This window comes from Candoia aspera, chromosome 4 (genome assembly GCF_035149785.1).
Source record: "Candoia aspera isolate rCanAsp1 chromosome 4, rCanAsp1.hap2, whole genome shotgun sequence".
NCBI lineage: Eukaryota > Metazoa > Chordata > Lepidosauria > Squamata > Boidae > Candoia > Candoia aspera.
In genome coordinates, this window is record NC_086156.1 from 71,765,397 (window position 1) to 71,780,990 (window position 15,594).

Genomic DNA, 15,594 nt, shown 5'->3' on the forward strand with positions numbered 1-15,594 from the left:
ACACTGCTCTGAAGGTTTATATCTTTGGCTTCCAGCATTATTCATTTTTGCTTAGTGTAAATATATTGCTGGGTGGAGTAAAATCAAATACTAAAAAGAGAAAAATCACTTGAACAGTTTTTGAGTAGCACCCTGAGTAAGGACTGAATGTGTGCTACTTGAAAAGAATTAGAAGCCTGATAGTGTCGCCCTAATTTCATGTTGACTGGAGAGCACGTTGCCATGTACACGTGATCATTGTTTAAAATCCTTAAAACAGGTGGTAACGGTTTTGAGCTCCAACTCCTGTCACCCTGTAATTACGGCTAGTGGATAACTTGGGGAAAAGCAATGCATGTGTCTCTTGTCCTAAGTGTAGGATAAAAAGAAGACTAGACAGAGCCAGCTGACCAAACAAGTCGATCCTTAGCATCCGTTTCCTGAAATTTCTCATACGGCTCGGGTGTTGGAGATAAAATAGGTGTTGGACGGGGTGTTGCTCGGGTGTTGGACGGCGCGCGCATACAGGTTGTCCATTCAGCCCAAACTGGATAGATCTTCGGATCCTTCCGAAATAGAATTCGACTTAGACCTTTCTGATTAGAGCCTCGCGCGGCTGAGGAGCGAAGGCAGCTTTCGGGAAGTTCTGAGAAAAACCTCCGCCTCCTCTCCCTGGAGGGCGGGGCTGACGGGAGGGCCTGAAGGGCTGGAAATCGAAAGTAGAAGCGAACTCTGAGAAGCAGGCGCTCCGAGCTTTGGAGGTAAGAGTTTGGGACGGGCAGTAGAGGGTGGTTCCCCTTCTTCCCTAAAGTCGCGAAGATCTACAAAAATCACGCTTTTCTTTTAATGGAGAAATTCGCCCCATGACCGTGGCAATGTAGTAGGGGCTGTGTTAACATCTCCTCCCGTCTCGACCCCCCACAAAAGTGGGGTGCTCCTGTTCTGAGGTCAGAAGAGATTGGGAAAGAAAGATTCCGCAAGCAATTTCATGCTCTCGACTCAACGCAGGCTTGATTCTGATGCGATGGGCAGGACACCACGCTCTTGAGGCCCGGAAGCCCTTCGGCCTTTCTGATTGTAAATAAATAAAGAAATCCGGGTTGATTCACATTTGGGTTGGGACTTCCTCTTCTCTCTCTCTCCCAAAGTAAGGATGAGATGGGAGCCTATTTCTGGGCAGAAAGGAGGGAAGCCCAGAATTTGTTCCTGGGTTCTGAGCTCGCTAATCTGAACTTTTTTTTTTTTTTAATAAAAATGCCAACTTTTAGCTAGCCCGCATGGCTGGGATTATTGGAGTTGCCAAAAATTATGTTGTGTAACACGAATATAAAATGTGGTTGCTTGATTTTAGCTCAGCTTATTGCATGAATCCAGTCACAGAGATTTGTAATGCGTGGCCATTGAGTTACTGGGATGTGCAAGCCCTGTCAGCTGTGGTTTAGTCAGCAATTTATTTATTTATTTATTCATTCATTCATTCATTCATTCATTCATTCATTCATTCTTTAATTAATCAAATTTGTCACCGCCTGTCTCCTCCCACCGGAGGGACTCTGGGCAGTTTACAACAAAATACTCACTAAAACAATAAATACATGTATGCATAAATAAATTTATGATTAAACTGTACTTAGCATGATGTCTGAACTTGGACAATACTTTGTATGGGTAGCACCCATTGAAACTGAAGATGGGGAAAAGGGAGGAGGGATACTGATAACCAGGAAGACTTCTAGTGGTTAAAAAGTGGGGATTTTAGCTCAGAAATTCTCTGTATTCCTTATGGCCACTTGAAGCAGATTAAATTGTGCAAAGTTTGTACACAATTGCAGAATGATTTGGCATTTCCCCTCATGAAATGTACTGTAAATGCACCCCTTCCATTTTTTCTTCTAGGAGTGTCAGCACAATGGATTCAAATACGGTAAGCACTAGTAGGAAACTAATATAAAAAGGTGGACTTTGTTTACCAGAAATAAAAGGAGAATGTAGAAGGCTCTAGAATGCCCTCATGCAACATGGATTGCTCCAGATGTTATGGACTACAATTACCAGTCAGCCTAGCTAGTGTGGTCAGTGATAATGGGAATTGTAGATCAAGCGTAGACAGACTTCAGGTGGAGTCCAGACAGGAAGTGGTAATTAGAAAATATTTTTATTCTGGCTGTGGTCTATTAAAGCTTATGTAGTGGTAAATTCACACAGTTCCCCAGGACTTTAGTCCCTTTCTAAAAAAATTCCTAGCATATTTGTCTTTAGTTTTCACTGAACTACTACTGTGACTGCAATATTTTTTTCCTGTGGGTATCACAAGCAGTTCCAAGTCCTTTACATTAAAGAAGTGAAGATATTATCTGCCCATTTCACCCAGTTTGGAGAAACTATTGAGCTCTTTGTAGTCAACTTGAGTGGGTTTTTTTTTCCTTGATACGATGTCGACTGCCAATTTGGCCACTTCACAGCTCTTACCTGGCATCAGATAATTTGTGAACAAATTAAATAGGACAACCTGGGAATGCACTAGGCAGAACATCCTTACTTCACTTCATTGGGGAAAAGGCCATTTTGAAGATGTACTGGAAGTTTTTTCTTCTTGCCCTAAGATTGCTAAATCTGTTCGGAAATCTTTGGTGAAGTATTTTTAGCAGAATAACAACCATGTTTGTATGTCATGCTAAACTGTACTTTAGCATAATATAAATACATCAGAATAGGGAGCAGCCTCACATACCTTTCTCCTTCTGCATGTCTGAGAGAGTATCTCAGAAGCTTCCATTTTATTTAACTGATGTTTGTAATTTTTTTAAACCCATGAATTGGATGTATTGAAATAAGGGTGAGCCTATACTAGGCTTCCCTATTATTTTCACAAAACGTTTCAGGAGCCAAAATATGTATGGCCAGTCCCTGCTTTTTCAGGAAGAGGGCAGACTTTCTTTGCCTTAAAATAGTGATTCACACATGGTGGTTTAGCAACTATCTGTAGTACCAATGCCAATATATATGTATACATATTAATAAGGTGAAAACTTTGGAAGGTCTCATTCATGTTACGTACCCTGGCTTATATGGGGGTCTGCAAAAGATTTGTAAATGATGTGTTTGGGAACCATTGTCATAAAAACAATCAGTGGTTGTGCTGGAAGAAAACAATTCTTTGTTTGTTTGTTTCCTTTATGACCATCAGAGGTGGAAGGGCTTTCTCTATAATTTATTCATAAAGAGACTGATTTATGGAATGCTTACACTTTATGTTATTACAAATGGATGTTTTCAAGGAACAGTGATTGTGTTCCCTGTTGCCTCTTTAAATTTTCTTAATTAATGCTTCCACATCAGGGGTAATGCTCCCTTCTCCTCAGCTCTCTTCCCCATTCCTTTGTGATCACCTCCATACTTCCTTTGTGGGAGGAAGGCTGTGAACCTCGTTTTGTTCTGCAGGAGTCCTTCATCCATCTACCTGGGGATAACTTTGCTGCAGGTGAACCTTGGAAGATGACAGCAGTCCAAATCTTGAGAGAGATTAAGAGATGCCAGGTATTCCACTTAGAGAAGAGATTGTCTTTAGTGGTTCAGATGAGATAAACTGGTGTTTGGTCATTCCTTGGAAACTCTCATCTCCACTCCTACCTATTGGTAGCCAAGTTTTAGTGTTTGGTAACAGTTGAGGTTTACTGGACATGCCCCAAGGCACGTTAATGTCCCATCATCCATTCCTCCTGTTCTTGATAGATTATTTTTAGCTTTCTGTTTAAATTGTCACAGTTAAAGCATGAGAGAAAATTCTGATCGGCCTACGGTTGTCTCTTCATCTTCAGGATGCATGGAAAGTTTTTGAAATGGATTGTTTATCCTTGGAGACAAGCAAAAGGGCAAGTGAGCAGGACTTGGCCAAATTACAAGAAGAATATGATCTGCTCAGTCGAAATCTTCTTGAAGCTGAAAATGAGGCCAAGGCCCAGGAAGCCTCCTTCCAGGTCTGACAATTTTAAATCCAGACTTATGTATAATCTTCCTGTAAGGATGCCTTCAATGGAGCAACACATTGACTGCATCATCATATTACTCCTGATTGCCTACAGAAATCTCCAGAAAGTGAAGATGAGGCCCAGGATATAGCTCTGGTGTGCCACATTTTAAAACTAGATTGTATATATTCTTTTAAAACAAACATTTTTTGGCAATGCTTGAAAAGTTGGATATTGTAATTTATATGCATTATATTGTTTCAGTTAAGCCATATAGTACATTTATTGCTTATTTTGCATAATTTCTTTTGTTCTTGCAAGCCACTAGGTGAATATGTTAGAGACGGAGGCTTCTAATGCCCTGAACTTCTCATCTGTAGAATTTTTCTTAAGCGCTTTGGCCCAAATTAGAATATTTCCCCAGTTATTGCCAATGCACATTGCAAGCTTTTGCTTGCAGCCACTTGGACAAAATCCATTCAAGTGAACTGTGCATGCCATGCCAGTACTGGCAGCTGGGCACTCCAGTTCAAATATGTTAGAAGCCATAATCTCTGGTGTAGAAATGAGACCCCACAACTCTGTAGCAAGGAAGATGTGCCAGGTCCATTCTTGGTAATCTTCTGTTTAAGGGCAGAAAAGCTTGATCAACTTCATATTCCTGTAACTGACTGTGTCAACATAATACGTTTGCCTGTGTTTAATTGTGGCTTACTCAACCCCGTCTTTTGGGTTCAAAGGACCCAGTAAGCCATAAACCAAGGACACAAATTAACTTTGCAAATCACACTTAGCTAAAATGTGGTTGGTTAATTTGTAGTTCAGAGTACGAGGCAAACACGGCTATTGTTTCCCATACTCTGCTATCTCCAGAATTTCAGCATCTCTTCCAGAATTCTTCCTGCCGGAGTCCCTAGGCTCAGGCCTCTTGCCACAAGCTGAAACCTTGGGGAGGCCCAGCAATGATGGCTGTATCTGTTCAGAAGCTGATAACGTGCAGTCTGTTTTCCGAGAGTCTGAGTCAGTAATTCATCTTTAGACTGCCATCCAGTGGCAAAGAAGTCCCACTTGTTCCCAACTGGTAACCTACCTTCTTCCCCTGCAGTCAACGCTTCAGTTGGGAAAGGAGGATTCAGACCAGTTGCTGAAAGAAAAACAGGCACTGGAAAATGAAGTGAAACATCTGGAGTGTCTTCATACAGCCCAGGAAGAACTTTTCAAGGTATTAGGACAAACGAGTTTCCAGATGTTTCTTAAAGATGGCTTTGGAAAGCCATATTATTTTATTTAAACTCACATAGGCGAGCTTTGGCCCTGAGCTATACAAATTATTCAAAACCTCAGCCCGAATTCTTCTTCGGACTTCTCCATTTGGAGGAATTCTCCAAACCACTTGTTTTTCTAGAGCAAAAAATACTGGGGCTTGAACATATCTGTCAGTCACATTTTCTGCCCTATAAACCAACCCAGGAGGCAAAACATTTTGTACAGGTACTTTTGTGTCTTCCCCTAATATTTCACATCTGATTTTGAACATGGAGGGGGCTGAGCCCCAATTTGTGTGCTAGAGTTTGAGGAACAAGTAAACCTGTTGCATAGGAGAGGGAGTCTCAAGATTCAGTGTATACAACTTTGCATTGCCTAGGTTCCAGCTGCTCTTCCTGACACAGATATGGTGTTTAAAGGTCATGTGGAAGAGGGAAAGTTTGAGAACTTGCCAGAAATGCTGACTGTCTTGCCCCAGATCCGATGCCCTGTACGTGGGGGATTGGCTCTCATCACTTTTGAGGATCCTGAAGGTAGGAACAAGACTTCAAAATTGAAATTCTGGTTCTTTTTAGCATCACCATAATGGCTATTAATTGTGAATCACAGTGAAGGTAAAGAATGGGAACTTGTTTGGAGGGAAAAATATCAAAGTACTTAAGGATAATGTGATTTCTTCAAATCAGTTAAGATATTGGTTCAGTCTTACCTTGCCATGGGCTCTTTATTTACCTTTAAGTAGGTTTCATTCACTTAGCCCATGCCTTTAAATTGGGAGAAGAATTAAGCAGAAGAAATGGAAGAGAAGAGAAGCATGGATTTTAATAGTGTCAGCTCTCTTAATCTGGTCTGTATCATTTCAGATCTACATCGGTGACATTCCTCGATACCAAAACAAACAAAAGATAACAGTAAAGAAAAACCTTCCCACTTATAGAAAGGAAGCATTGTAGCCTTTCATTCAAACAATGTGTTTTCTATTCAGAGGGGATTATATTTATTTATTTATTTATTCACATTTCTGTCACTGCCCATCTCCCCCTAAAAGGGGGACTCTTTACCTAAAATACAGACACAATCTGCAGATATCAGTAAGAACTGGGCCTAAGTGTAGATAGAGAATTCAGAGGGATATTTTGCATCAGGTCTGGAGCCCCATTGCTTGGTCTTGCACAGTGATCCAGGTGTTTTCCAAAGATGAAAAAAAAATAACCCACAAAGGACAGTGCATTTAAATCAGTGTTCCTCAGCCTCAGCAACTTGAAGACCTGTGGACCATGCTGTGGACCATGCTGGCTGGGGAATTCTGGGAGTTGAAGTCCACAGGTCTTCAAGTTGCTGAGGCTGAGGAACACTGATTTAAAGGACAAGTTCCAACTTCATGAGCCCTCCCTTTTGTACTTTCTGTACTACTGTTTTATACTTTGTTAGAAACTGAAAATTTTCTTCAGTCCATCACAGTGTTTCTCAACCTTGGCAACTTTAAGATGTGTGGACCAACTCCCATTAGCTGGTTGGGGAATTCTGGGAGTTGAAGTCCACACATCTTAAAGTTGCCAAGGTTGAGAAATACTGGTCCATCATGTATTGAATCCATTGATTAAAAACCCTAAATCCTGTACACCCATTCAAGCAATGAGATGGTCCAAAAATACCCTCTTCTCAAAGAATGGGGAAACTGGTTGGGGGTTGTTGAACTGACCCAAGAGCTGCAGAGGGAAGAGACTGGTTTGGTTTGAATGTGTCTCTTTCCTTACTTCTCCCCATCAGTTGCCAGCAGCATCATCAAAACAGGACAGCATCGCATCCAGCTAGACGAGTGGAGCTACATGCATGTGAAGGCTGAACCTGTGATCTTGCTGCTGCCCTCATTCTTAAGTGTGAGTTCTTCAGCCTTTGATTGTGGAGGAATGTATGCATTTGGGGGGTTACTGTAGAAAGGGGGTCTCACTGCAAGTAGTATTGTCTGCTCATCCAATCTGCTTAAATCTGTGATTAGGAAATATCCCAACTGATTGTTTTTGATTGTCTCAGTCCTTTAATAGATGGCTTGAGGAGGGAATGTTGGCAGGTACAGCTAATCACATGGTGAGCTGTATGAGTTCGGAGGGGAAAAGGCTAGCAAGTCCAAATTACTTGGCACTTTAAAATAAGGCAAAAACGTTGCCCCTGCATTCTGCAACCTGCAAAGTTACATACTTTCCCTTACCTCATTTTGAATTTTAACTTTTGATAATATATTTTCCATAAATAGTTATGGAGAAGGCCAAGGCATTGAGCATTAAAGCTTTGGTCCAACCACTGGAAATGCATTCTTCCCTTTTTTCTGCACCTTCTGTTTCAACTGGGGCTGCCTAACTTTCAAGGATGCAAGCAGTCAAATTAAAGAACTACAATGAAACTTTCGGATACCCAAAAAACTAATTTTATGCTCCATTCCACACTATATTTCCCTGAAAGATCAGCTATCGCTGTTCAAAAATATCATTCTGAAGAAGAGAGAAGTTATCGTCATGCTTTGAGTTTTCCTTTACCCACTTACGTTGTGGTTTTATTTTTATTTTTGCTTTCTTAAGCTGCAAAAAATCCCTAGTATTAATGCCAACACAATATTATAATAATGCTATACTGTTGTATACAATTCTACTTTCTCAAGGCTTTTTTTCTTCTGGCCCCAGCAGATCTCCCTGAAACAGAGTCCCCGGCAAGTGCTGTTATCTGGATTGTCTGCCCTGTCTTTGCCCAAGGATCAGCTCTATGACAAGCTAGCTCTGTTTTTCAGCAAACGGAAGAACCAGGGGGGTGAGGTGGAGAATGTGGAACAGCTGAGGAACTCAGACAGTATAGTGCTGACTTTTGTGGATGATGGAGGTAGGGGGAAATGTGAGAAAATGGAGAGTGTGCCTCATGTGTGTTGGGGGGAGTAGCGTTCCTTCTACAAGTTTAGAGGCTCATGATTATATAGCCTTCTGGATTTATCAGTGGTCCCATATTCTTCCTAAGATACTTCTATTGAAGCACACAAGGGTGGGTTAAGAATTGTAAGCAGGCCCACAACTAGGGTCTGTGTCTTCCGGGGCAAACATGGATTCTGTGCCCATTTTGGTGCCCCCCCCCCCCAGCACGGCGCCCAGGACACATGCCCTGCTTGCCTGCCCCCCCCCCCCCCAGTTGCGGCCCTGATTGTAAAAGTGGCCATCCACTCTTGATCTGAGCATGGAAGCTGGAATCCTAGCTTCTGAGCCTGGACCATCAATAGATTCCCTCTGCATATTTATCATAACCCTTTTTGAAACAACTACTAGTACTGTAGCCACTGCATTATTCTATAACAATTACTCATAGTCCTCATTTAGTGACCACAGTTAGGATCAGCAACTCATCCTTAAGGGAAGTGTTCGCTAAGTGAAGCTGCAACTGTGCTTATGATCTTAACTTCAGGTATCCTTTGCTTTACAGACCTGCAAAGACTGTAAATGCGAGGACTGGTCACAAAGTTACTTGTTCATCACCATCATAACTTAGAACAGTCACTAAACAAGGCAGTCTCTAAATGAGGACTACCTGTAGTTCTGTAGTGTTGTGCTGTTTAGATTGAGAATGGCTTCCTTTTCCCCACCTTAAATCTGTTTCTTCACATTTTCAGCAAGTACTTCTCAGTCCTTGTATTTTGTGGATTAACTTTTCCCATCATTTTGTAAATTTCTTACTCAACGTTTCTCAACTTTAACAGTTTTAAAAGTCTGTTTGGTCAGTCTTTTACTTCACAAGACAGGTGAATTGGAACATTTCTAATTTTATCTTTTTTTTTTTTTAGAACATTACAATGTTTAGTAATTCTTGAAACTTTCTAGTTTCAGCATTTTTGTTTGAACATCCCATAAGAGTTCAATTTTTTAAAAAGCATGTTGTTCCATTTTCTTTTCTGCTTCACTTCTCTGCACAAACCGATTTTTTTTCCTTCTAATTGGAAAGACGTGGGCAGAAAACTGAAATAAGCACAGCAACATTGCGCTTTGCGGTCTGTAAAACTTGCTTTGTCTTGCACAAGGACACATATTTGGGGGGACGGGTCTTGGTTACAGATTTCAAGCACAGTCTTTTTCCTTCCTTCCAGTGGCTCAACGGATTGTTGAAAAAGGTCTGTTCCAGGTGCCTCTTGGAAAGGAAACCCATCAGGTCAAGGCATCACCTTGCTTAGGTGGGGAAATGGCAGATTTACAGGTGAGGGGGAAAGATTGACAGAGATACATCATGTTCTCCTCTCCTAAAGCAAACTGTGCCCCCATCCAAAGGCTACAGTAGGGTGGGGGCTGTTTTCCAAAAGTAGTGGGTGGGGCTAGAAGAAAAACTAAATTTTGTTTCATTTATATTTAACTTTAATTTAAATTATATACAGTTGACATGGTTACTTTACAGTCATGTATTTAATCATTTTTTTCTCTCTCACCATAGAAATTAAAAGTTGGTAACAATTTTTGGAGATTTGGGGGGGCACATCAAGGCTTTGTGGCATGGGTATCTCTGGGGTCAAAAGAGTCAAAAGCTGCAAGGAGGCAGATGTAGTTTCACAAATGAAACTCTGCCCTTTTGAATGTGCAGTTCTTAACACAGAGATGATGCCGTTCTTTGGGAGGCTCTGCCCTGAACAGTAGCCCGTTCCTGGCCCCAGTCAGAGAGAGATCTTCCTTCTCCTCCCAAATTCTGGTACATTATAGCAGGAATAATTCCATAGGAAAATGGTGTAAAAAGGGGAAGAAGAAAAGGTCTCCTTTAGCTCAACTTTAAGCTCTTTTCTCCAATTTTCAACAGTGGAGCACAATTGTGATTCCATAAGACCCATACATTTAACTGTGTAATGCAAATGTGATATGTACCTTTCCATCCTGGTGCCAGCTGAAGAATTTACAAGATGTTCTGTGGTCCACTGGAATTAGAAAGGGCATCTCATGTATATGAATTGGACATTCAGTCGTCTCATATCAAGAACCCCAACTTAAAGCAGAGAACACTGCCTACCTAAAATCAGCTGGCAGGACTATAAACAGATCTCTTGACTCTTGTTTTTATTTTAACCGCTGCTGTTCCTGGCTTTATATTTATCTTTATTTGTGGCATTTGTTCACCAGCTTCCATTTTCTTTTCTCTCCATCCCAGCTCTGTCCTTCGGTCTGCGCTCGTACCGTCCTGCTGACAGAGATTCCAGATGTCTTAGAGAGGGAGCTAATGTGTGAAGCTCTGGAGATCCATTTCCAGAAGCCAAGCAAGGGTGGGGGAGAGGTGGAAGCTGCTGTGTACGTTCCAGCTGGACATTGCGCAGTAGCTGTTTTTCAGGAGGAGATCTGACCGATTCTGCTTGCCCAAGACAGAGATGACATCTCAGTCAAGATACAGCTGAAAAGAAGCACATGGAACATGCTGATGATCCAGGGAAGAGAAGAAACTTTTGATCGCCTGAACTAGGGCTTAGTGGAAGGAGATAGAACCTGTCGAGCTGGTATTGCTGGGCAAGGTGGGAGATAGATCCATTTTTGTAGTTTAGGTGATAAACTGAGGGGTCTTCTGCCACAATGATACCTGTCTTTCACATCTGAACTATGCACGATTTGATCTGTGTTGCTGTTTGTTCCTCCAGTAAGTTTATTGTATGTCATTGAGGCAGCTGTAGCTGCCTAAATTGTATTTTCCTGCAGAACATATTCAACAAGAAAAATGTTCAGAAAATAAAAAGAATGGAATGCTGTTCACAAAGAATTCATGCAAAGGGAGCAAGGCTTTTAAGTAAAATAATTCAGTGGCTTATTGGTTGATTCAGTAATTGGAAATTTTGACTGCAGCAGGGGTGAAATTGCTTGAAGCATTAGGATATCCTAAAATAATATGACCTAAAGAACGTACGATAAGAATGAATAATACTAAAAACGTCCTTTGCAAACAGGAGAGACATGTTTGTATGTGTGATGTGCCTGTCTGTGTTACAGATTAGTTTTTTTTCCAAGGAAGTTAAACACTCCCCCATTTTAACCTCGGATATGTGTTTGAAACAGCCTTTTCATATATATACGAAACCAGTACGTGGCCCCAAAGTATCTACTAAGTTCCATGGCCAAGGAGGAATATAACCTTGTCTCTCTCTAATTCAACACCATAACCACTGCAAATTGAAGGTGCTCTGGATGAAGATGAATCTGGGCAAGAGTGTCTGCAGACGTGGTCAGAGTCAAGATGGCAGCCATAACGGTGCAATCAAAGCACCAGTTTTTACATGAGTTGCACATGTGGCTTATGTGACATACATGAAAGGTAGGGCTATGATTGCCTTGCTGTGGCTGCCATCTTGACTTTTTTGACCACACTGAATCTGGATGCACAGAAATTCTGAATGTCTGATATTTATGTAACTTTTTTTAGGGGCTTGATGAGGCTAAAGTACATGGGAGGAAATTTGGTTGGCTTTCCCCATTATCCCTCTCTGCATCTGTTGACTCTTGGCATAGTAAGGCTTCAGCCAATGCAGATGGGGAAGGCACTGGGCAAATGGATATCGTGAGGAAACCCAGTGCAGGAGGAGGAAAGGTCTACCTATTTTTACTTCCTTACCCAAGTTGATTTGTTGATCGCTTAGTACAGTGTTTCTCAACCTTGGCAGCTTGTAGATGTGTGGACTTCAACTTCCAGAATTCCATGGCTGGCTGGGAAATTCTGGGAGTTGAAGTCCACACACCTTTAAACTGCCAAGGTTGAGAAACACTTAGTAAAACTATGAAAGATGTGTAACACCTCACACAACTTAAGCGAGCATAGGCAAAATACATACATGGATACATAAAAAAGCCTTCCAGAAGCAAAAACAGGTCGAACCTTTGGTTCATTGTAAGATTAACTACCGCTCCTGGATTACACGGGAAAGCTAGGTTGTCTAGCCTTATTTGGACAATTACATTGGGAATCGGACCAGCAGGCGGAGACCGCCCCCCTCTGCAGAAATCGCTGCTGTGTGATAAACAGCTTCGGCCTGCGTTAATACTCCCGACTGCTGCAAATCCCCGAGGGAGCGATACTGGGCGTTCTCATCGGGCGGCGCCAAGGTAGTAAAACCCTCCAGCGTCGCACAGGGCTGGAAATAATTGAGGCTGCAGTTCCGTGGCTCCCAAGCGTGTGTACCGCATTTTTGTGCAAATGCAAATATTGTGGGTGTGTACTTCGTGTTCGCCAAGCTGCGTATCTGCTTAAATCGATCGCTTTTTTCTGCCCCCCTCCCCCCCTCAAGGCGGTTCTTGGGTTGGGCTTTCGTTTTTTCGTTACAGTTGTTCCTGCCCAGGTTGGTATCCACGTACCCAAGTCTACCCGACTGCACGGATTTCTTTTTCCTCTTAAAATTACTTGCCGCCTCATTTCTTTGAACCCAGTGCTGCACCTCACTTCGGGAGTGCGGCGTTATCCCGGTCGGCAGCGCGCTTCGTTCGCGGATTTCATTTTCTCCGCTCGCTGCTACTTCCTGCACCCGTTAAGAGGACGATTTCGGGTGAAGCCACGCGTTTGATTCTGGCAAACAAAAAAGTTTTTCTGCCGCTTTGATGAATGCTTTTCCTGCCATCCCCACCGGCCCACAAAAACCCTATCATATTTAGAGCGACAAGAAATGCAGAGGGAGTGACATTTGCAAACCAGTATGGCAGCGTTTCTCAACCTTGGCCACTTGTAGATGTGTGGACTTCAACTCCCAGAATTCCATGCCTGGCTGGGGAATTCTGGGAATTGAAGTCCACACACCTTAAAGTTGCTAAGGTTGAGGAACTGCTTTCTGGCTTACAATTTTCTACTGTGGGAAGTTAAAATCTTCAAGAAGATTTCATAACATTATAGCAAGTCAGCTAATAGAACGACTGAAGAGGAGCCCACTAGCCGATGCTGGGGCTTTCAAAAAGGAATGTGATGTTTTAGATGCTCGGTTGCTATTTTTAATTATATAAAGAGTGAGTATACTAAAAAAAGAAAAGTGGTTGGTTTCACTTCAATATAGTTGTGTGAGCAATTCGCTTTACAGGTGCTCTTTTTATGAGATTTCTGTCCTGTCAACAGCTCCCTTTAAATCTTGTGTGGTGTGTATAGAGCCAGAACACCCATTACAGATGAAACTGCTATGGCTCCATCCTGCAAATATGCTTCCATCAACTTACATTTGGCCTGTTTTTAAAATTCTATCCCAGGAATGTGCCTCCAAGGAGTGATATTCCTGGACTCTCGTTTAGAAAGAGGATCTGAAGACCCAAGCAAAAGATGAGGGCTGAAATACCTTTTTCTTTGATAAAAATAACTTTTCCTTGCCTGCTTTTTGAACTGTTCCCTGCTTTGTCTTTCTCTCTCTCTGTCCATCTGTCTCTCTCACTTTCTCTTCCATGCACATACATATACACAGGGACCCAATGCCCTGGGCCTTTTCTAGACCAGCATGTTGCACAAGAACACCTGCATATACATCTTCCCCTCCCCTTTTCACTGCATTTTACTCAGGCTTGATTAGTAGGTTTGGAAAAAGCACTGAAACTTCATGAATATTTATATTATGCAGGAATACTTCTTTGCATGTTAATTTGATGATTTCTGGTGAATAATTCAAGAGCAGAGAGTCAGTCCAAGCACCTGTGCTGGAGCAACAAGGCTTTTGAGGGAAGTGACAAGCTGGCTCCTCGCCCACCATCAGTAGGGCAGGACCTTCCATTGCTGCATTATTCATGTGAGAGTCAGCAAGACAAACGGGGCGGGGGGAGCTCGTGGGGCTCATTTATTTGCAGCCTCTGAGATGGCTGGGCTAAGGCTGAAAAGGTCTTGCCAGAGGAGACATTTGTGGGCTTGGCGGGAGAGGGAAGGGAATCACTTGGTCCCTCACAGCCTGGTCAGAAAGAACAATGGACTCTAAAAACAAACATATCTTTCAGTATTAAATACATTAATGTTCCAGCTTTGTTTTTCTCCAGATCTTTTTACCTGTTACACTGATGTGATAATGTCTGTAGTTAATATATTCTTCAGTTTATACATTCATCGAGTACAGCTGCTGTCCAGGTTAAGCAAGATCAGATTTACATAAACTCCTTTGTGTGCAGGATACGAGTGCTTGCCAACTTCAGATGTGGCTTAAACACTGGCATTCTGCACACAACACAAAACAGTATGGCAAGCAGATGATACCTACGTTATGCAAGAGTCAGGCTCTGTGGGGCTTTCCAGAACAAAATGATTAGGTGAGTAGGAGAATGTTTACTCCCCTCTTTTGGGGGAGGTGGGCAGTGACGAAATTTGATAAATGAATAAATACAAAAAATTGTATTTGAACTCAAAAAGTATTGGATGTTTGGGTAGGTGTGGTCAAGAAATATGTACCTTTTCCAAACTGTTTGCTTCTTCCTCCAAAGGAAAATGAATAGGTCATCCCCCCATGAGGATGGGGACTTTAAAATATTTGTGACACCCAAGTCCATGGATCATCTGTGTGCTGTGTTTGAAACTGAAGATGCTTGTCTTCTTGAGCACTGCACCACTGGAGGGGATGGTGGGTTACCTCTGCTGTACCTCTAGTTCAGTGCCAGGATGCCTTTTTCCCTAGATGGCAGCTGAAATCATTGGGCATGAGTTACTGCTGTTGGGGCTGGATGATTCACAACTGTAATAGTGTTCAAAATTCTTCCTATGGCAAAAAGCCAATCATCTGTGAGTCTGCTATAGACCTGTCAGGCCTGTCCACATGGCAGCTTCTCTTCCAGATTAGACAAAACGTCATCATGCTGCACTATTTGCGTTCGTGGATATCCCAGTGACTTACCCCTGGAGCATGCAGCGGACAAGTTGATGGTGCAATTGTGGTGGAGAAACTGGCAGTGCTGAATTTGTATCAGAGTCCCCCAACTGTGCTATGATCACCTTTGAGGATGCAAAAGGTCACTAGTTAAGTAGAACAATTATATGGTGTCGTGCTGGCATGTATGTAAGGAAAGAAGTAATTTATGGCTGAAGAAAAACAATGAAGGTCCTTTTGTTGATAGTTGTTAGTGATGCAGATCTGTCATTTGGGGATTGGAGTAAGCATTAATCTTCCCTATGGCAGGGATGTCTTATTTCTGACAGCTTGAGGGTCGTGCCAGGCACTGTGAGGCCTGTCAAAGGCCACACTTCAGAAGGAAGCAGGGCTATGGCCTGTTTTGGCAGGAGGAGGTGGGTTCCTAGGAATTTTAAGGAGTTTATGCAGGACATAAAGCCCCCAGGCTGCTCCTTAAATTTCCCCCAACCATTCCAAAATGTAAAAAGGGCCTGATTTTTGCCCCTACCAGCCACCAAGTGAAAGTTCCTGGGTACCACCAAAGACTACATGCAACTTTTAGGC

At 42.3% G+C, this 15,594-nt stretch overlaps 1 protein-coding gene across 4 annotated transcripts; it reads left to right on the forward strand.

The window, feature by feature from the left end:
* Positions 1 to 651: 651 nt before the first annotated feature.
* IFI35 (interferon induced protein 35) lies at positions 652 to 10,967 on the forward strand. Of its 4 annotated transcripts, none has more exons than XM_063300472.1 (10): positions 652 to 740; positions 1,876 to 1,903; positions 3,421 to 3,516; positions 3,798 to 3,956; positions 5,053 to 5,169; positions 5,593 to 5,746; positions 6,984 to 7,093; positions 7,892 to 8,084; positions 9,331 to 9,437; positions 10,371 to 10,967. In XM_063300472.1, the coding sequence occupies exons 2-10, from the start codon at positions 1,889 to 1,891 to the stop codon at positions 10,557 to 10,559; spliced, it is 1,140 nt and encodes a 379-aa protein (XP_063156542.1). In that variant the 5' UTR covers positions 652 to 740; positions 1,876 to 1,888; the 3' UTR covers positions 10,560 to 10,967. The 4 variants fall into 4 exon arrangements, with proteins under 4 accessions (XP_063156542.1, XP_063156541.1, XP_063156539.1 ...); XM_063300471.1 differs by lacking the exon at positions 652 to 740 and adding an exon at positions 754 to 926; XM_063300469.1 differs by lacking the exon at positions 652 to 740 and adding an exon at positions 989 to 1,028.
* The last annotated feature ends 4,627 nt before the right edge of the window (positions 10,968 to 15,594 follow it).

Bases quoted from the DNA above. Each gene is read 5' to 3' on its own strand.
- IFI35 (XM_063300472.1), top strand. The intron at 3,517-3,797 runs GTATTCCACTTA...CTTCATCTTCAG, and splicing joins GAGAGATTAAGAGATGCCAG to GATGCATGGAAAGTTTTTGA. The intron at 3,957-5,052 runs GTCTGACAATTT...CTTCCCCTGCAG, and splicing joins CCCAGGAAGCCTCCTTCCAG to TCAACGCTTCAGTTGGGAAA.